The sequence below is a fragment of the Pinus tabuliformis genome, chromosome X, assembly GCF_031772625.1.
Source record: "Pinus tabuliformis cultivar Carrire ecotype Pingquan chromosome X, CPIR1, whole genome shotgun sequence".
NCBI classification, from domain to species: Eukaryota; Viridiplantae; Streptophyta; class Pinopsida; order Pinales; family Pinaceae; genus Pinus; species Pinus tabuliformis.
Window position 1 is genome coordinate 664,432,798 of NC_142308.1, and position 13,304 is coordinate 664,446,101.

At 42.0% G+C, this 13,304-nt stretch overlaps 1 protein-coding gene across 1 annotated transcript; it reads left to right on the plus strand.

Moving 5' to 3' along the window:
- Positions 1-8,158: 8,158 nt before the first annotated feature.
- Positions 8,159-10,229, plus strand: LOC149141715 (uncharacterized). Its single transcript, XM_089451310.1, has 2 exons — positions 8,159-8,854; positions 9,426-10,229. Exons 1-2 carry the CDS (start codon positions 8,159-8,161, stop codon positions 10,227-10,229), a joined length of 1,500 nt encoding a protein of 499 aa, XP_089307436.1.
- The last annotated feature ends 3,075 nt before the right edge of the window (positions 10,230-13,304 follow it).

Sequence of the window (13,304 nt, forward strand, 5' to 3'; positions counted from 1 at the left end):
CAAGTTGGTTTCCTGATCCAATCAAGAGTATGGAGTGGGGAAATGTACTTCTGGGTGACCACCTCTAACCATAGGTTCCTGGAAGTAAGAACATTCCATCCCATTTTGGCTGCTAAAGCACTAGCAAAGGCTTCTAAGTTTTTCATGCCCCATCCACCCCATTTCTTTGGAAGAGCTATAATGTCCCATCTAGCCCAAGAAAAAGCGTGACCTTCTTTTTTTCCCTTCCATAAGAATCTACTACACAATTGTTGTATTTTGTGTAGTATGCCCCTTGGAATCCAAGCTAGAGACATCCAATACACCGGAGTAGCTTCCAATACTGATTTAATGAGAATGAGTCTGCCAACCCTGGATAGCCATCTATGATGCCAGATATTCAGACGCCTTTCGATTTTTGCCACAAGCCAAACCTAGTCAGCAATCTTGTACTTAATAGGCTTGAGTCTAAATCCTAGATATTTAATCCCCTCATCAAAGGGGAGGATAGTATAAGGAAATATCTATTGGGTTGTGTGGATTTCATTTAGAGAGCAGCCAATAGTTGTCAGTGTCAATTTTAGTTGGTTTCATTCCATTCCAGTAGCAAAACAAAATGATCTGAGAATAGAGGAAAATGTTGTAATGTCACCAATCGATCCATTAAGAAATATGAGAACATCATCTACAAAAAGGAGGTGGGTAAGGATGCAGTTGTTAGTGATCTTAATGCCCATCAGTCTACCCAGTATTTTTTCCTCGGATATGTACCGACTCAACCCTTCCATGACCAACAAGAAAAGAAGTGGTGAGAGTGGACAACCTTGTATGAGGCCACATTCAACATGAAAGAAAGGTGAGGTAGAGCCATTAATAAGAACATTGTATGAGACATTAGAAATACAACACATAATCCATTGAATCAAAATGAAAGCAAAGCCCAAGTAAGTCAATAGCATCCTCAAGTAGAGCCAGTTGGTTCGGTCAAAAGCCTTAGCCAAATCTATCTTAAGTATCATACCTTTTAACCTCTTGATCTTGATGGAGTGAAGGACCTCTTGTGCATTACCAACTACTTCATGAATCTACTTGTGGTTGAGGAAAGAAAATTTTTCTAGAGATATATGCTCAGATAAAATAGGTTTAAGGTGATTGTCTATAATCATTGTACTAATATTATATATGAAATTGTAGAGTGAGATAGGTCGGAAGTCATTGAAACTCTAGGGATCATCTGATTTGGGTATGAGAGAAATGAAAGTAGAATTAAATGCATCATACATTTAGCCACTAACCCAACATTCTTCAATAACCTGAAGAAGATCATTACCCAAAACTTCAAAAAAGGCAAGGTAAAATTCAACTGGCCAACCCCCTGATCCAGGGATTTTTTCTTTCTTGAACCATTTGAGGGTGCCTTCCAGTTCTCCCAAAGTAACATGTTGTACAAGTTCCTCTTTCATGATTTAAAAATCTAGGGAACAACCCTACCACCTTGATGATCTCTGCAAGGGTATCATCTCGTGTAGCTTTGAATAACCGACTGAAATGTAATGTACTAAACTTAGCTAGTTTATTAAAAGTATTTACCTGGTGACCAGTGTCATCCTCCAAGTTCCAGATGGTATTGATGGCCCATCGACCATTTTCATACCGATGGTAAAACTTTGTATTATCATCCCCACACTGAAGTCAAGTAGATCGACTCCAGAGTCTCCAGTTTCCTCTCTATCCTTTAATATTTTGTTCCAGTGTACTTCGTTTTTGATTAGTCGATCTTTGGCTTCTGAGGTTTCAAAACCACATCCATCCCTATCCACCAAATTTGCAAGTTCAACTTCAATGTCTTTAACAATATGGTCATCCTTAGCCCTTTTTTCTCTAGCCCATTCAATAGATTTATGTCTAAGACAACACATCTTTTTAGCAAAGCTTCAGAAATAGACTGACCAGGAGGAGATGGGTGAGCTTTCTAATAATTAGTGACCGTGTTAATGTACCCCTCATCTTTGAGCCAGGTCGAGTTGAATTTATATGGCGCTTTGGGCTTACGATCAACACTAGAAAATTCAAGATAAATAGGGGAGTGATCAGACAAGCCACCTGAGCCCACCCATTGCCTATATAGTGAAAAATGGTCCAAGAGAGGTTCTTTATGAGGAACTGGTCTAACCTTCTGGCAAGCATAGCTTTCCAGTCCTCCTATTATGCTAGGTAGTTTGAATCCTTGCCAATGGAATATCAAATAGATGATGGTACTCTAACAAAGAACTGATATGATCAGATAGAGGGTCAATATGTGCATTGTGTCCCCAGGATTCCGCATGGCCAATAGAGAAATTAAGATCACCTCCAAGAATGATATTGTCAACTTGCATGTATGAGTGATTAAGGAGATTTTCCCAGAAAAATTCTTAGTTGACGTAGGGTCCATAAACATTGATTAGTCTCAATTCCTTCCCAAGATCATAAGTAAATATATCAGATCCAATTATACCCTCCTCCCAGATATTAAGAAGCTTTACAACCCAAGGATTATAACTCAATGACATGCCACCAAATCGTCCATGGGCATCTAGTACATTAAAGTGACAACCAGGAACAAGGGCTTCTAGAGAGGGGATGATTTGGTCACAAGGTGCAAGAGTTTCCTGTAAGAATATAATGTCCACCATCAAAGTCTCAAGTAGTATTCTAAAGGCTTTTTTTTTTTAATAGGACTAGTCATCCCATGACAATTGAAGGATAACCACATCATGGAGAAACAAAAGGGGGAGAGTTCAATGCTCTAAGGATCTTGTCAAAGGGGATTTTTCAACCATGTGCTACTTCCATTCCCACCTAGAATATGGCCTTAGACATAATGGAGTGTCTGCCCCAAGAGGCTTTAGAAGGAAAGGAGGGGGTAATAATACCGATGCTACAACAGTCTCTAGTGGAGGATTTGGATTTAGAATGGAGATTGTAAGGATGACTCCAACCAAAATCATAAGAAAGTTCAGTAGAGGGAACATATCAAGGGACATCGGGGATAGAAGGAGGAGTGGTGGTAAAAGTGGGAGGAGAGGGAACTGGTGGGCACGAAATAAAGGGGGGGAAATGCAGGTGCAAAGATGCAATGAAAAATCAATGTACTGAGAAAAAAATCATATATAGATGCATTTGTAAGAGGGTGATCATAGGAAAAAATTACCCGCATTGATGGCAGCAGCAGTCGCAGCTGCACGAGATATAGTGATGCGAGGAAATGGAGGATGAAAAAATTCCTTTCTCGGTCCTTGGATCAACTATGTAGTCTTCCGTGGGCACCCATCAGCCTTGCAGGTCTCGTACCTAGCATACCAGAGGGGTTATCTTCTACAATATGTTCTCGCTGAGCCACAGATGCAGAGATGGAAGTAAGTAAGGGGAATCCTTGTACAAATGCCCAATTTTGTGGCATCGACAACATCGATAGGGTACCCCCTCATAATCAAGTATCTGGATGCAACATGTGTTCCTCCATTGGATTTGAAAATTCTCCTCTAATCCTTCTCTCGTATCCAAGTGCACTAGGATGCAGGCCATTTCCATATTCCCAGTGACGATGTATGATTTTTCATAGTCCAAGAAAGTCCCCAGGGCATTACCAATTCTCTTAAAGACATCCTCAGACCAGAAGTGAAGCAGAAGTCCAGGCAGATGAACCCAGATTGGGCCAGCCCCCAAATGTTCATGCTTCGGGTCAAAGAGAGGGATCCATCGCTTAAGTAATACCGGTGCAAGCTCAATGTGCCAGTACTTAGATAGGACCCAAGGAATGAATTCAGGACATTGAAAGCGAAGTGCAAACCAACCTCGAGAAAGTGTGACCACCGATGGAAGTTCATCAAGCATCTGACCCCAAATTTCTAATATCCATTGTCACAATCGAGTAGTAGTATATGATCTTCCACGAACCCATCCAACCAGTACCCTATCTGTTGTATCGAGCACATCACCCATCTGGAGATCTTCACCAAAGGTAAGAGATATCTTCCTACTCCCAGCCTTAACTCCTTTATACTTATTTGCAGGCCTAGCTGATTTTCCTGAGGGAGGGTTAGCAGTGGGATTGGAAGGTGTACCAAATCCAGTACTAACCTATGTTCCCCTGCCCAAATCCGGAGGCGAAAGAGTGGTTCCTTCGAAAGAAGCCTGAAGTGGGAGGGTTTGAAACCAAAGGAGGTGGGACGGGGGAAGATAGATTAGATGAAGGGGGGTAATGAGGGCCCACATCCAAGGGAAAGGTAAGGATAGGGTTAACAGAGGTAGGAAAAATGGGGGGATCCAGTGAAAAAGAGGCAGAGGATGGGTCCAAATAGGACGCAAGGAATTGGAGCCATACCGGAGAGGGATGGGAATAGTCAGAGCCTGGCACAAAGAAGGATTCATCCAATGAGATGTTAGTGGAGGTGACCGGCAGCTCTGGAGGAGAAACTATCTAGGTGGGCACATAATCATAAGGATCCTAAGAATAATCAACCATATCCTCCTCAATCTTAGCCGAGAGATATCGAGAGGAGGTCTACCCAAAAAATGTGTCGACCGTCAGTTTTCCAGACAAAGATCGATGTGTGCCCCAGGTGCCAGAATAACAGAATAAAGACAGTGACATCAGATAGTTTCAGTCAGCGAAGGGGTAAGAATAGGTGCCTAGCCCCAGTCACGAGCAGAAGGAGCCCCAAAAGAGTGCACTCGAGAACCAGGTCCGAGTGATCGCAGAAGCTCCATCATTCATAATAATGTTTATTACTACTATTAACAAGATAATTAATGTTACTAGTAATAAAACTATTGTTATTAATCTATGGAAACTAAATAATTTTGATTAGTAGAATGATAAGGGAGAATTAAAAACTAAGGGAAATAAATGAAAGTGGAGGAGCAGGTTAGGGTTTCGAAACCAGGGCACAGGGCGGAACCCCGCACAGGCCACGGTTAGGTAGATTTGGTCAGACTCCAAGCACAGCTGCCGACGCGGGGGGCCATCCTCTGCAAAGACGACTGGCAGGTGGAGGTTAAATGATTGTCTTGGTGCATGTTTTGTTTTTTCTTAAGTTTTACCATATTACTGTTGCTCTCAGCGTTATCCGCCTGTTTTCCGTTTTTATTCAACAAGCTACCGTGAAGTTTATCCCATTGACTGTCGGTTGACGCTTTACCTTGGAACGGTTCGAACTATGGTTAATCCCGCCGAATTTGTAGCCTTGGACCCAGATGTGGAAGACATCCTCTCTATGTGGGGGAAGGATATCACCGCTCAGAACGTGGAACACTATTTTGGGGCTTTCGAACAGCCAAGTTTGGAGGCAGTATCACAGGCGAAAACACCACTGTTCCTGTTTCAAGACAAGGATTCGGGCAGCGAGGTTCACAATACCGGTTTATCGGTCGTCTCCAAGCAGGTAGCGAGAGAAATAGTGTCGAGTGGGGTAAATGAGGAAGGTTTGCCCACTGACCCAAAGGGCAAGGCAACGATAACCCGGTTTGCGCCCTCTAAGGGTTTCGAAGATATAACCCACTTAGGGCTTTCTGCAGGATTTGAACTTTCAAGGGCTCAAGGAGGTTTTCCCTCGATTACAAGGGTTACCCTGCCAAGAGAACCCCCAAATCTAAAAGGGTTTTCAGCTAGCGATCCCGGAGATACTTTAGTGGGGGAGCAGGCAGGCACTGATGGTCTGGAGACTGAATTCTTCCCTTCTGGGAATGGCGACACGGGTCTTTCGGGTCAGTTTCCGTCACAGTTGGAGACAGAACCTCATGTGGGCACAGCACAGATAATCCCTGAAATAATTAATGGTCGAAAAGGAATAAGATCGTCGGTGGAAGAGTTAAGAGATAAAGGAGCGAAAAGGAAACCGCAAAGACCCATTGGATCTCAGGCGATAGCAGGCAATCTGGTCCTTGGGATGGAGGTTTCCATGATAGAAGCCCTAGTTGTTGCAGACTGTACCTTGGTCGGTAGAGCTAGAGGTAAGAAATACACTTCTGAATTTCTTCAAGATTGGGGTGAGAAAGTTTTCACACATGATAGACCTTTACAGTTTGAAGCCCTAGTTTTAGCGAAAGGATGGTTTAAGCTCAGATTTGTAGATAGAGAATCGGCAGATTGGGTTCTCCATCGAAATTGGCACATAGGGAACATTCCTATTCTGCTAAAGAAATGGTCCCCCCTTTTTGATGCAATCAAGGAAAGAACGGATGAGTTCCCTGTGTGGGTGCGTGCTCCAGGCTTACCATCCTTCCTGTGGACAGAGGAAGTTTTCAAATCTATTGGTAATAGGCTGGGGGTTTACCTGGAAGCAGATATGTCCTTCTTGGCAACGAAAAACAGGGCGATGGCGTGTATATTAGTCATGCTCAACCCGAGTGGAGGCTTGGCACAAAAAATTAATCTTCAATTCAATGACTACGTGTATGAGCAGATAATAGACTATGAATACCTGCCATTTAGATGCCATCGGTGCCATGAGTATGGGCACTTGGCAAAAGACTGTCCACAGATGAGAAGAAGGAGACATTTCCGAAGGACGACAGCTTACAGAGAAAATGTTCAAGCAGATGTTCAGATGACTATGGAGCACGAAATGACGGAGACACAAGAAACAAGGAACTTGGAGACAGAGGAGACTGTGAAGGTTCCAGTGGACGAAGATGCAAAAATACAGGAGGCTGCTATGGCGAACGTTACTCAACCGGTGGAAGCTGTGGAGGAAACAGCTAAAGAAGCGGAAGCTGCGGTAGAGATCGCCGAGAAAGATAATGCTAATCAAACCCCACACGACGAAGCGGAAAAGGGTATGTGCTCTGGGACCCCTATTTCCTCTCTTATTTCTCCTGAGCATACTTCTGTACAAATAAATATGTCGTCTTCATTCTATCAAGAGCAAGAAAATAATAATGATGTAAATATGGAACATTTAAAGTCATGCCCGACTGTAGAAACCATTGCTGAAGCTTTACCGTCCCTGGATATAAACTGTGAAGATAAATGGCCTCCCCTTTCACTTCCAGCAAATCGGCCTCCTTGCCCTTACAACCTGAGATCTTTGGGAGGGAAATATGATGATCAGGGGTCTTTAGGTGGCTTGGGACAGACCCCATTACAGAGTTGTTCCAAAAACAAAAGAGGCCGGAAATCCGATATGTCCAAGGCAAAACTCAAAGCAAAATTGGATGTTGCAGATGGCAAACAATATTCTATCCCGGGGGTTCTTAGAGCAGCTCATCCCCCTGAGGGTGTTATTAAATGATCCTGACATCCTGGAATTGCAGAGGTTTGGCCAGCAAACCTAAAAAACTGGCCTTGAAAGATTGGATATCTAACTCAAAACTAGATGTTATTTTTCTGCAAGAAACCCTGGGGAAGGCTTCTGAGATTGAACCTATGCTTAAATCCCTTCTGCCTGGGTGGTTTTTTACTGCTATAGATGCCTCTGGTCATTCGGGGGGCCTTGCAATTGGTTTCAAAGAAGGGCGGGTAAAAGTCATCAATCAATGGGGGATGAAAAATGTTATGGGCATGGAGGTTTTATTACCAGACTTCACTTTCCCCATCACCTTAGTAAATATTTATGGGCCATGTCAGGGCAGGGAGTCATTTTGGGGAGAATTGCTGACAAAAACTGTGATGAAATCCCCTTTGATGATTATGGGAGGTGATTTAAATTTTTCCATTGGCAGAGCAGAAGCTTGGGGTCCATCAGCGAGAGAAGATCCCCTCTCAGATTTTTTCTTCAACCTCATCACGGAGAATAACTTTATAGATCCTTCCCCGATCAAACTAAAGCCTACTTGGAGGAATCGAAGGATAGGAGAAGATCGGGTTGCCAAAAGACTAGATCGCTTTCTGATAGCGGAGTCTTTATCTTCCAAAGTTCCTATGATCAGACAGTGGGTTGAGGAAATAGGGAATTCGGATCACTTCCCGGTTTTCTTAGACTTAACTCTTCCTCCTCCAAAACCTCCTGCCCCTTTTAAGTTCAATCCCGCTTGGCTCCAAGAACCCTCTTTCTGCAATCTGTTTAAAGAAACTTGGATTCACCCTGATCACAATACAGGCGAGGATAAAAGTTTTTTGTTCATGGAGAATCTCAAAAGATTGAAGAAAGCTACAATCTCCTGGGCAAAGGAAAGAAAATTGAAACAAAATGAGGAGATGAACAACATTAGGGAGGAGCTGAAGCAGATGGAGAGTATGGAGATAGATGGATACTCCTCACAAGCCTCAAAGGACAGAATCCTTCATTTGGAGAAGCAGCAAAATAAAATTCTTTTGGAAAGGGAAGAAGAATGGAGGATCAAGAGTAGAGCAGTTTGGCTAAAATCTGGGGATGAGAACACTAGGTTTTTCCATAATTTTGCAAAAGGAAGGAAATCTGTAAATACTATCTGGCGCCTTAAAGATGAAGAAGGGAGAGAAGTCAGTTCCTTTCCAGAGCTTTCTGGTTTAGGAAAAAGACATTTTCAAAACATTTTTGCAGATCAGGGAGAGGCTACTATTGCAGAAGTCTTTAGAACTGTGCAAAGTTTTCCTAGATTCATTGAGGAAGATGAAGCAGAAGATCTTACAATTCCGGTCACTAAGGAGGAGATTGAAGCAGCTATGAAGCTCATGGGTAAGGACAAAAGCCCAGGCCCTGATGGCTGGACTATAGAATTGTTTCTCCATTTTTATGAACAAATTGGAGCCGAAATAACTGAAGTAGTTGAAGAGTCAAGGCTGAAAGGAGAAGTCTATAGACCTTTTAACTCAACCTTTATTGCTCTCATTCCTAAGAAGGATGATCCAGAAAGTTTTGAAGACTTTAGACCAATTTCATTGTGTAATTGCATTTACAAGATTATTTCAAAGGTTATTGCTCTCAGAATTGCACCAATCCTGTCAAGAAATATATCAATGGAACAATTTGGGTTCCTGGATGGAAGACAAATTCATGAAGCCATAGGTGTGGCCCAGGAGGTTATACATAGTGTCAAAATGAAGAAAAAGAAGGGAGTTGTTCTTAAAATCGACCTATCCAAAGCTTATGATAGGATCAGCTGGCTCTATCTAAGGATGTTGCTAACTCACGTGGGATTCAGCTATCCTTTTGTCAGCTGGATCATGGGTTGCATCACAAATGTCAGCTTTGCAGTACTGGTCAATGGAGCAGCTTCCTCTTTCTTTAACAGCCAGAGAGGCCTCAGGCAAGGGTGTCCATTATCCCCTCTCCTGTTTCTCCTTGTGGCAGAAGGGCTAAGTAGACTGATTCACAAAGCCAGAAGAGAGGAGAAGGTAAAAGGTATCGAGGTAGCAATCAATCTCTACATCACCCACCTTCTTTTTGTTGATGATATCTTGATTTTCACCAATGGTAATTGCAGTGAACTAAAGGAGTTAAAAATGCATTTTTGATCTTTTTCTAAAAGCAACTGGAATGCAGATAAACTCTAGGAAATCCCAAGCTTGTGTGGCAGACTTTGAAAGAAGAGAAAGAAATAGAATGGCTAATCTATTCCCTTTCCCCATTCAACCACTGGACCTTCCCTTCAAATATCTGGGTTTTTGGTTAAAGCCTGCTGCATACAAAAAAGAGGATTGGAATTGGCTCATTGCAAAGATAGAAGCCAGAGTATCACACTGGAGCTTTAGATGGCTATCCAGAGCTGGTAGATTGACCCTTATTAAAACAGTCTTGTTAGCCATCCCAGTATACTGGGCCGATCTGACTTGGATTCCCAAAGGAGTGATGGAGAAAATCAGAAGAATCTGTTGCAGATTCCTATGGGCTGGGTCAAAGGAATCCTCGGGTTTACCCTGGGTTGCTTGGGACAAAGTGGCCAGGCCAAAAGAATGGGGAGGGTGGGGAATTAAGAGACTCCCTGAGTTCAGCATTTCATTAGCAGCAAAATCAGGATGGAGGCTAATAACTATGGAAAATCTTTGGACAAGGGTGGTGAAAAGGAAGTACATAGACCCAATCCCTCTGGAAGAATGGATCTGGAGTCAAAATAAGAAGTTAAAAAATTCCTCAGCTATCTGGAAGGCCATGGTGGAAGCCTTTACAGTGATCGAGCAAGGTTTAGCTTGGAAAGTGGGAGATGGAAGACAGGTCAGGATTGGCAGAGATCCCTGGGTTGGGTGCAATGAAACTTTTGCTTTATCTCCAGGGCTTCTTAGACGCCTTGATAGTAAAGGTATTACATCATTAAATCAGGTGGAAAGAGCTGGACAGTCTACTATTTAGGGTCAGGCTTGGAAGGATGATGAAGAATTAGGGTTAAATGTTAGATGGAAGAACGAGTGGGAGGGGTTCATCAAAGAACTACAACGATCCAATGTCAGGATAAAAGATGAACCTGACTGCTTGATGTGGGCACAAAGCAAATCTGGGGAGTATTCCCCAAAAGATGGATACTCCTTTCTAATGGGAAAGAAAGGTTGGGGAGCACCGGAATGGTGGGCCAAAGATATATGGAAACTCAAATGCCCAGTCAAATCTAGGCTCTTTCTCTGGTGCATTTTAAAAAGGAAGGTCCCAACATGGGAAACATTACAAGCCAGGTTTTTAGCTGGGCCAGGGCGATGCCCTTTATGCAAATCTGATGAGGAAACCATCAGTCATCTCTTCACAACCTGTGCTTTCTCAAGAAAGATATGGGAGGAGGTCACTGATTCGCTCAAGGTAAAGGCTTTGTGGGGGCATGACCCCTTGGATGCTGCTTGGAGGAAATGGTGGCAAACCTATCCGGAGGGGAACTTGAGGAACCTGCCCCTTATTTTCTGTTGGGGAGTTTGGCTTGCTAGAAACAAGAGTCTGTTCCAAGATAAGGACACACCTTCTTCCGTTATTGCCACTAATATCACAGCCATATACTCTGCCTTGCCTCCCCCTGAGGACAAAAAACCCAAATCAAAACAAAAACCTATCATTATACAGGAGGGCATTCCTTGTGGGTTCTTTGATGGGGCTTCCCAAAACAATAGGGCTGGGGCAGGCATGTGCATACACATTAATCCGGATCACACTCTAAAAGCTTCTGTTGGGTTGGGTACAGGCACAAATAACTATGCTGAATTATCGGCCTTACGATACCTTTTATGCTGGCTCCATCACAGAAACATCAACTCTATTCAGACTTTTGGGGACTCACTAAATGTCATAAACTGGGTCAATGGAACTGCATCTTGTCAAAATCAGATTTTGAAGACACTTGTTGATGAAATTTCTATTCTGAAGACATACTTTAACAGGTTTTCGATTTGCCATATCTACAGGGACAGGAATGAGGAAGCAGATCAGCTATCTAAGGCTGGTCTACAACAGGATCTGGGCAGCTGGACAGTAGAAGAGATCAGACAGGGGCAGTCTTTCATATCAGATCAGCCTCCATATGCTCAGCCTTTTTGATCACAGCTTTATCATCTTTTTTGACAGCACACTTCTCGGATATATATTTCTGTTTTATAATTTTTATATAGTCTCCATCATAGTTTTTTTCTCCGGTTCATAGCTACAGCAAACAGACTTTTATATATAATTTTTATATGTATCCACATGGTTATAGACTTATAATTTTTGTTGTAAGGGGTTGTTTTTCCTTCGTCGAAGGAGACCCCAGGATTCTTTGTTTTTGTTATGATTTTGACTATGCCTCCATCCGGGAGGAAGACTGTTACAGGTTCTTTAAATAGCAGAAATAGCTCCATGATGTTGAGCAGATCCAGAAAACAGATGAGCCAGCAGTATGGCTTATGACCAATTTGCATGTAAAACTTTTTATAATCTCTCAATAAAAAGTTTTGATTTTTTCCTCGGAAAAAAACCATTTAAATTTAAAAAAAAATGAAAGTGGATCATAGGAGGGGGAGGGGGTGATAAAAATTAAAGGGTTATAAAGGGGGGAGCGGGGGGGGGGGATGGAAAATCTATAGGAGAAAGGTAAAGGGGAAGGAGGGAAAGGGGGCTAGAGAAAATGAACATGCAAGGGTAGGGAGAGAGGTCAGGAGAGGGGAGCCATGTAGGTTAATGGGGAGAGGGAGATGATGAATTATGTTCCTAAGAGATTAAGGGAATCCAATTATTGCTTACTTCCAAACCCCCATCCCTATTGATATTGTGAGGATGTTTTATAATTTCAAGGGCTTCCCGTATTTTCCATTTATATTTATGGTTTTCATTGGAGATAACTTTGGTATTTTCAAGACATATATGGTGACAAGTTTTTTTTGAATGCTCTGCCAGGGCTGAGGATCGAGTTCTTCCATTTTTTTATGTTAGTTCCATGTTCTTTTAGTCTAATTTTGAATGACCTTCCTATCTCACAAATGTAACACTTTCCATATGAACATATGACTTTATAGACTCGCTTCTATTGGAGGTGATTAGGGTTGTCTTTGATAGATCTCATTATTTGTCGAATGGTTAACAACAGCTTGAAAGAGGTTTCAATGTACTTATTTTTTAGAACCCTAGCTAGCTTGTCAGTGACTCCTTGAATGTACAGAAGATATGCCCTCCTACTAGTAACTTGGGTGTTTGTCATAGTTTGCTTGTCTTTATTTTTGGATCTATATTTACTAATGTTTTATATGGTGTCCAACTTTTTTGTATCCAATGCTTTCAAAGAACTTATTTAAATATTTTATTTCTTCTTTTGTATGAGAGGTGTCAGATATTCTGAAAGCCCTTGTGAAAAGAGTCCTAAGAACACCCATTTTCTTAGCAGGGTGATGGTGTGAGTCGACATGTAGATAGTTATCAGTGTGCACTTTCTTTCTGAACACCTTGTGTCCCAGTGATCCATCTTCATTTCTTATTAGGAGAATGTCAAGGAATGGTATTTTGTTGTTTTCTTCAACCTCCATTGTAAACTTGATGTCATTAGATATGTTGTTGAGGTGATCTAGAAAGTTACTTAATTCCTTGTCACCATGTGGCCAATTAACGCTTGTGTCATCTACAAACCTAATCCAGAATTTAGGTTTTAATGGGAAAGTGTCAAGAGCTTTCTTCTCAAATTTCTCCATAAAGAGGTTAGCTACTATGGGGGATAGCAGAGATCCCATAGCTACCCTAGTTGTTTGTTCAAATAATTCACCTTGGAAGGTGAAGAAGGTGGAGCGTAGACATATTTCAAGAAGTTTTGCGGTTTGCAGTTTTGTGACTTCTTTTGTGGGTTTTGCGGTTTGTGGGATCTTTGTGAATATTTTGACAACATCAAAACATAAAATCTTATCGCCAGGATCCAGCTTTTATTTTTTAATTAATTCAACATAATGGTTAGAATCTTTAATGAATGAGCTAGTATTGATAGTACCC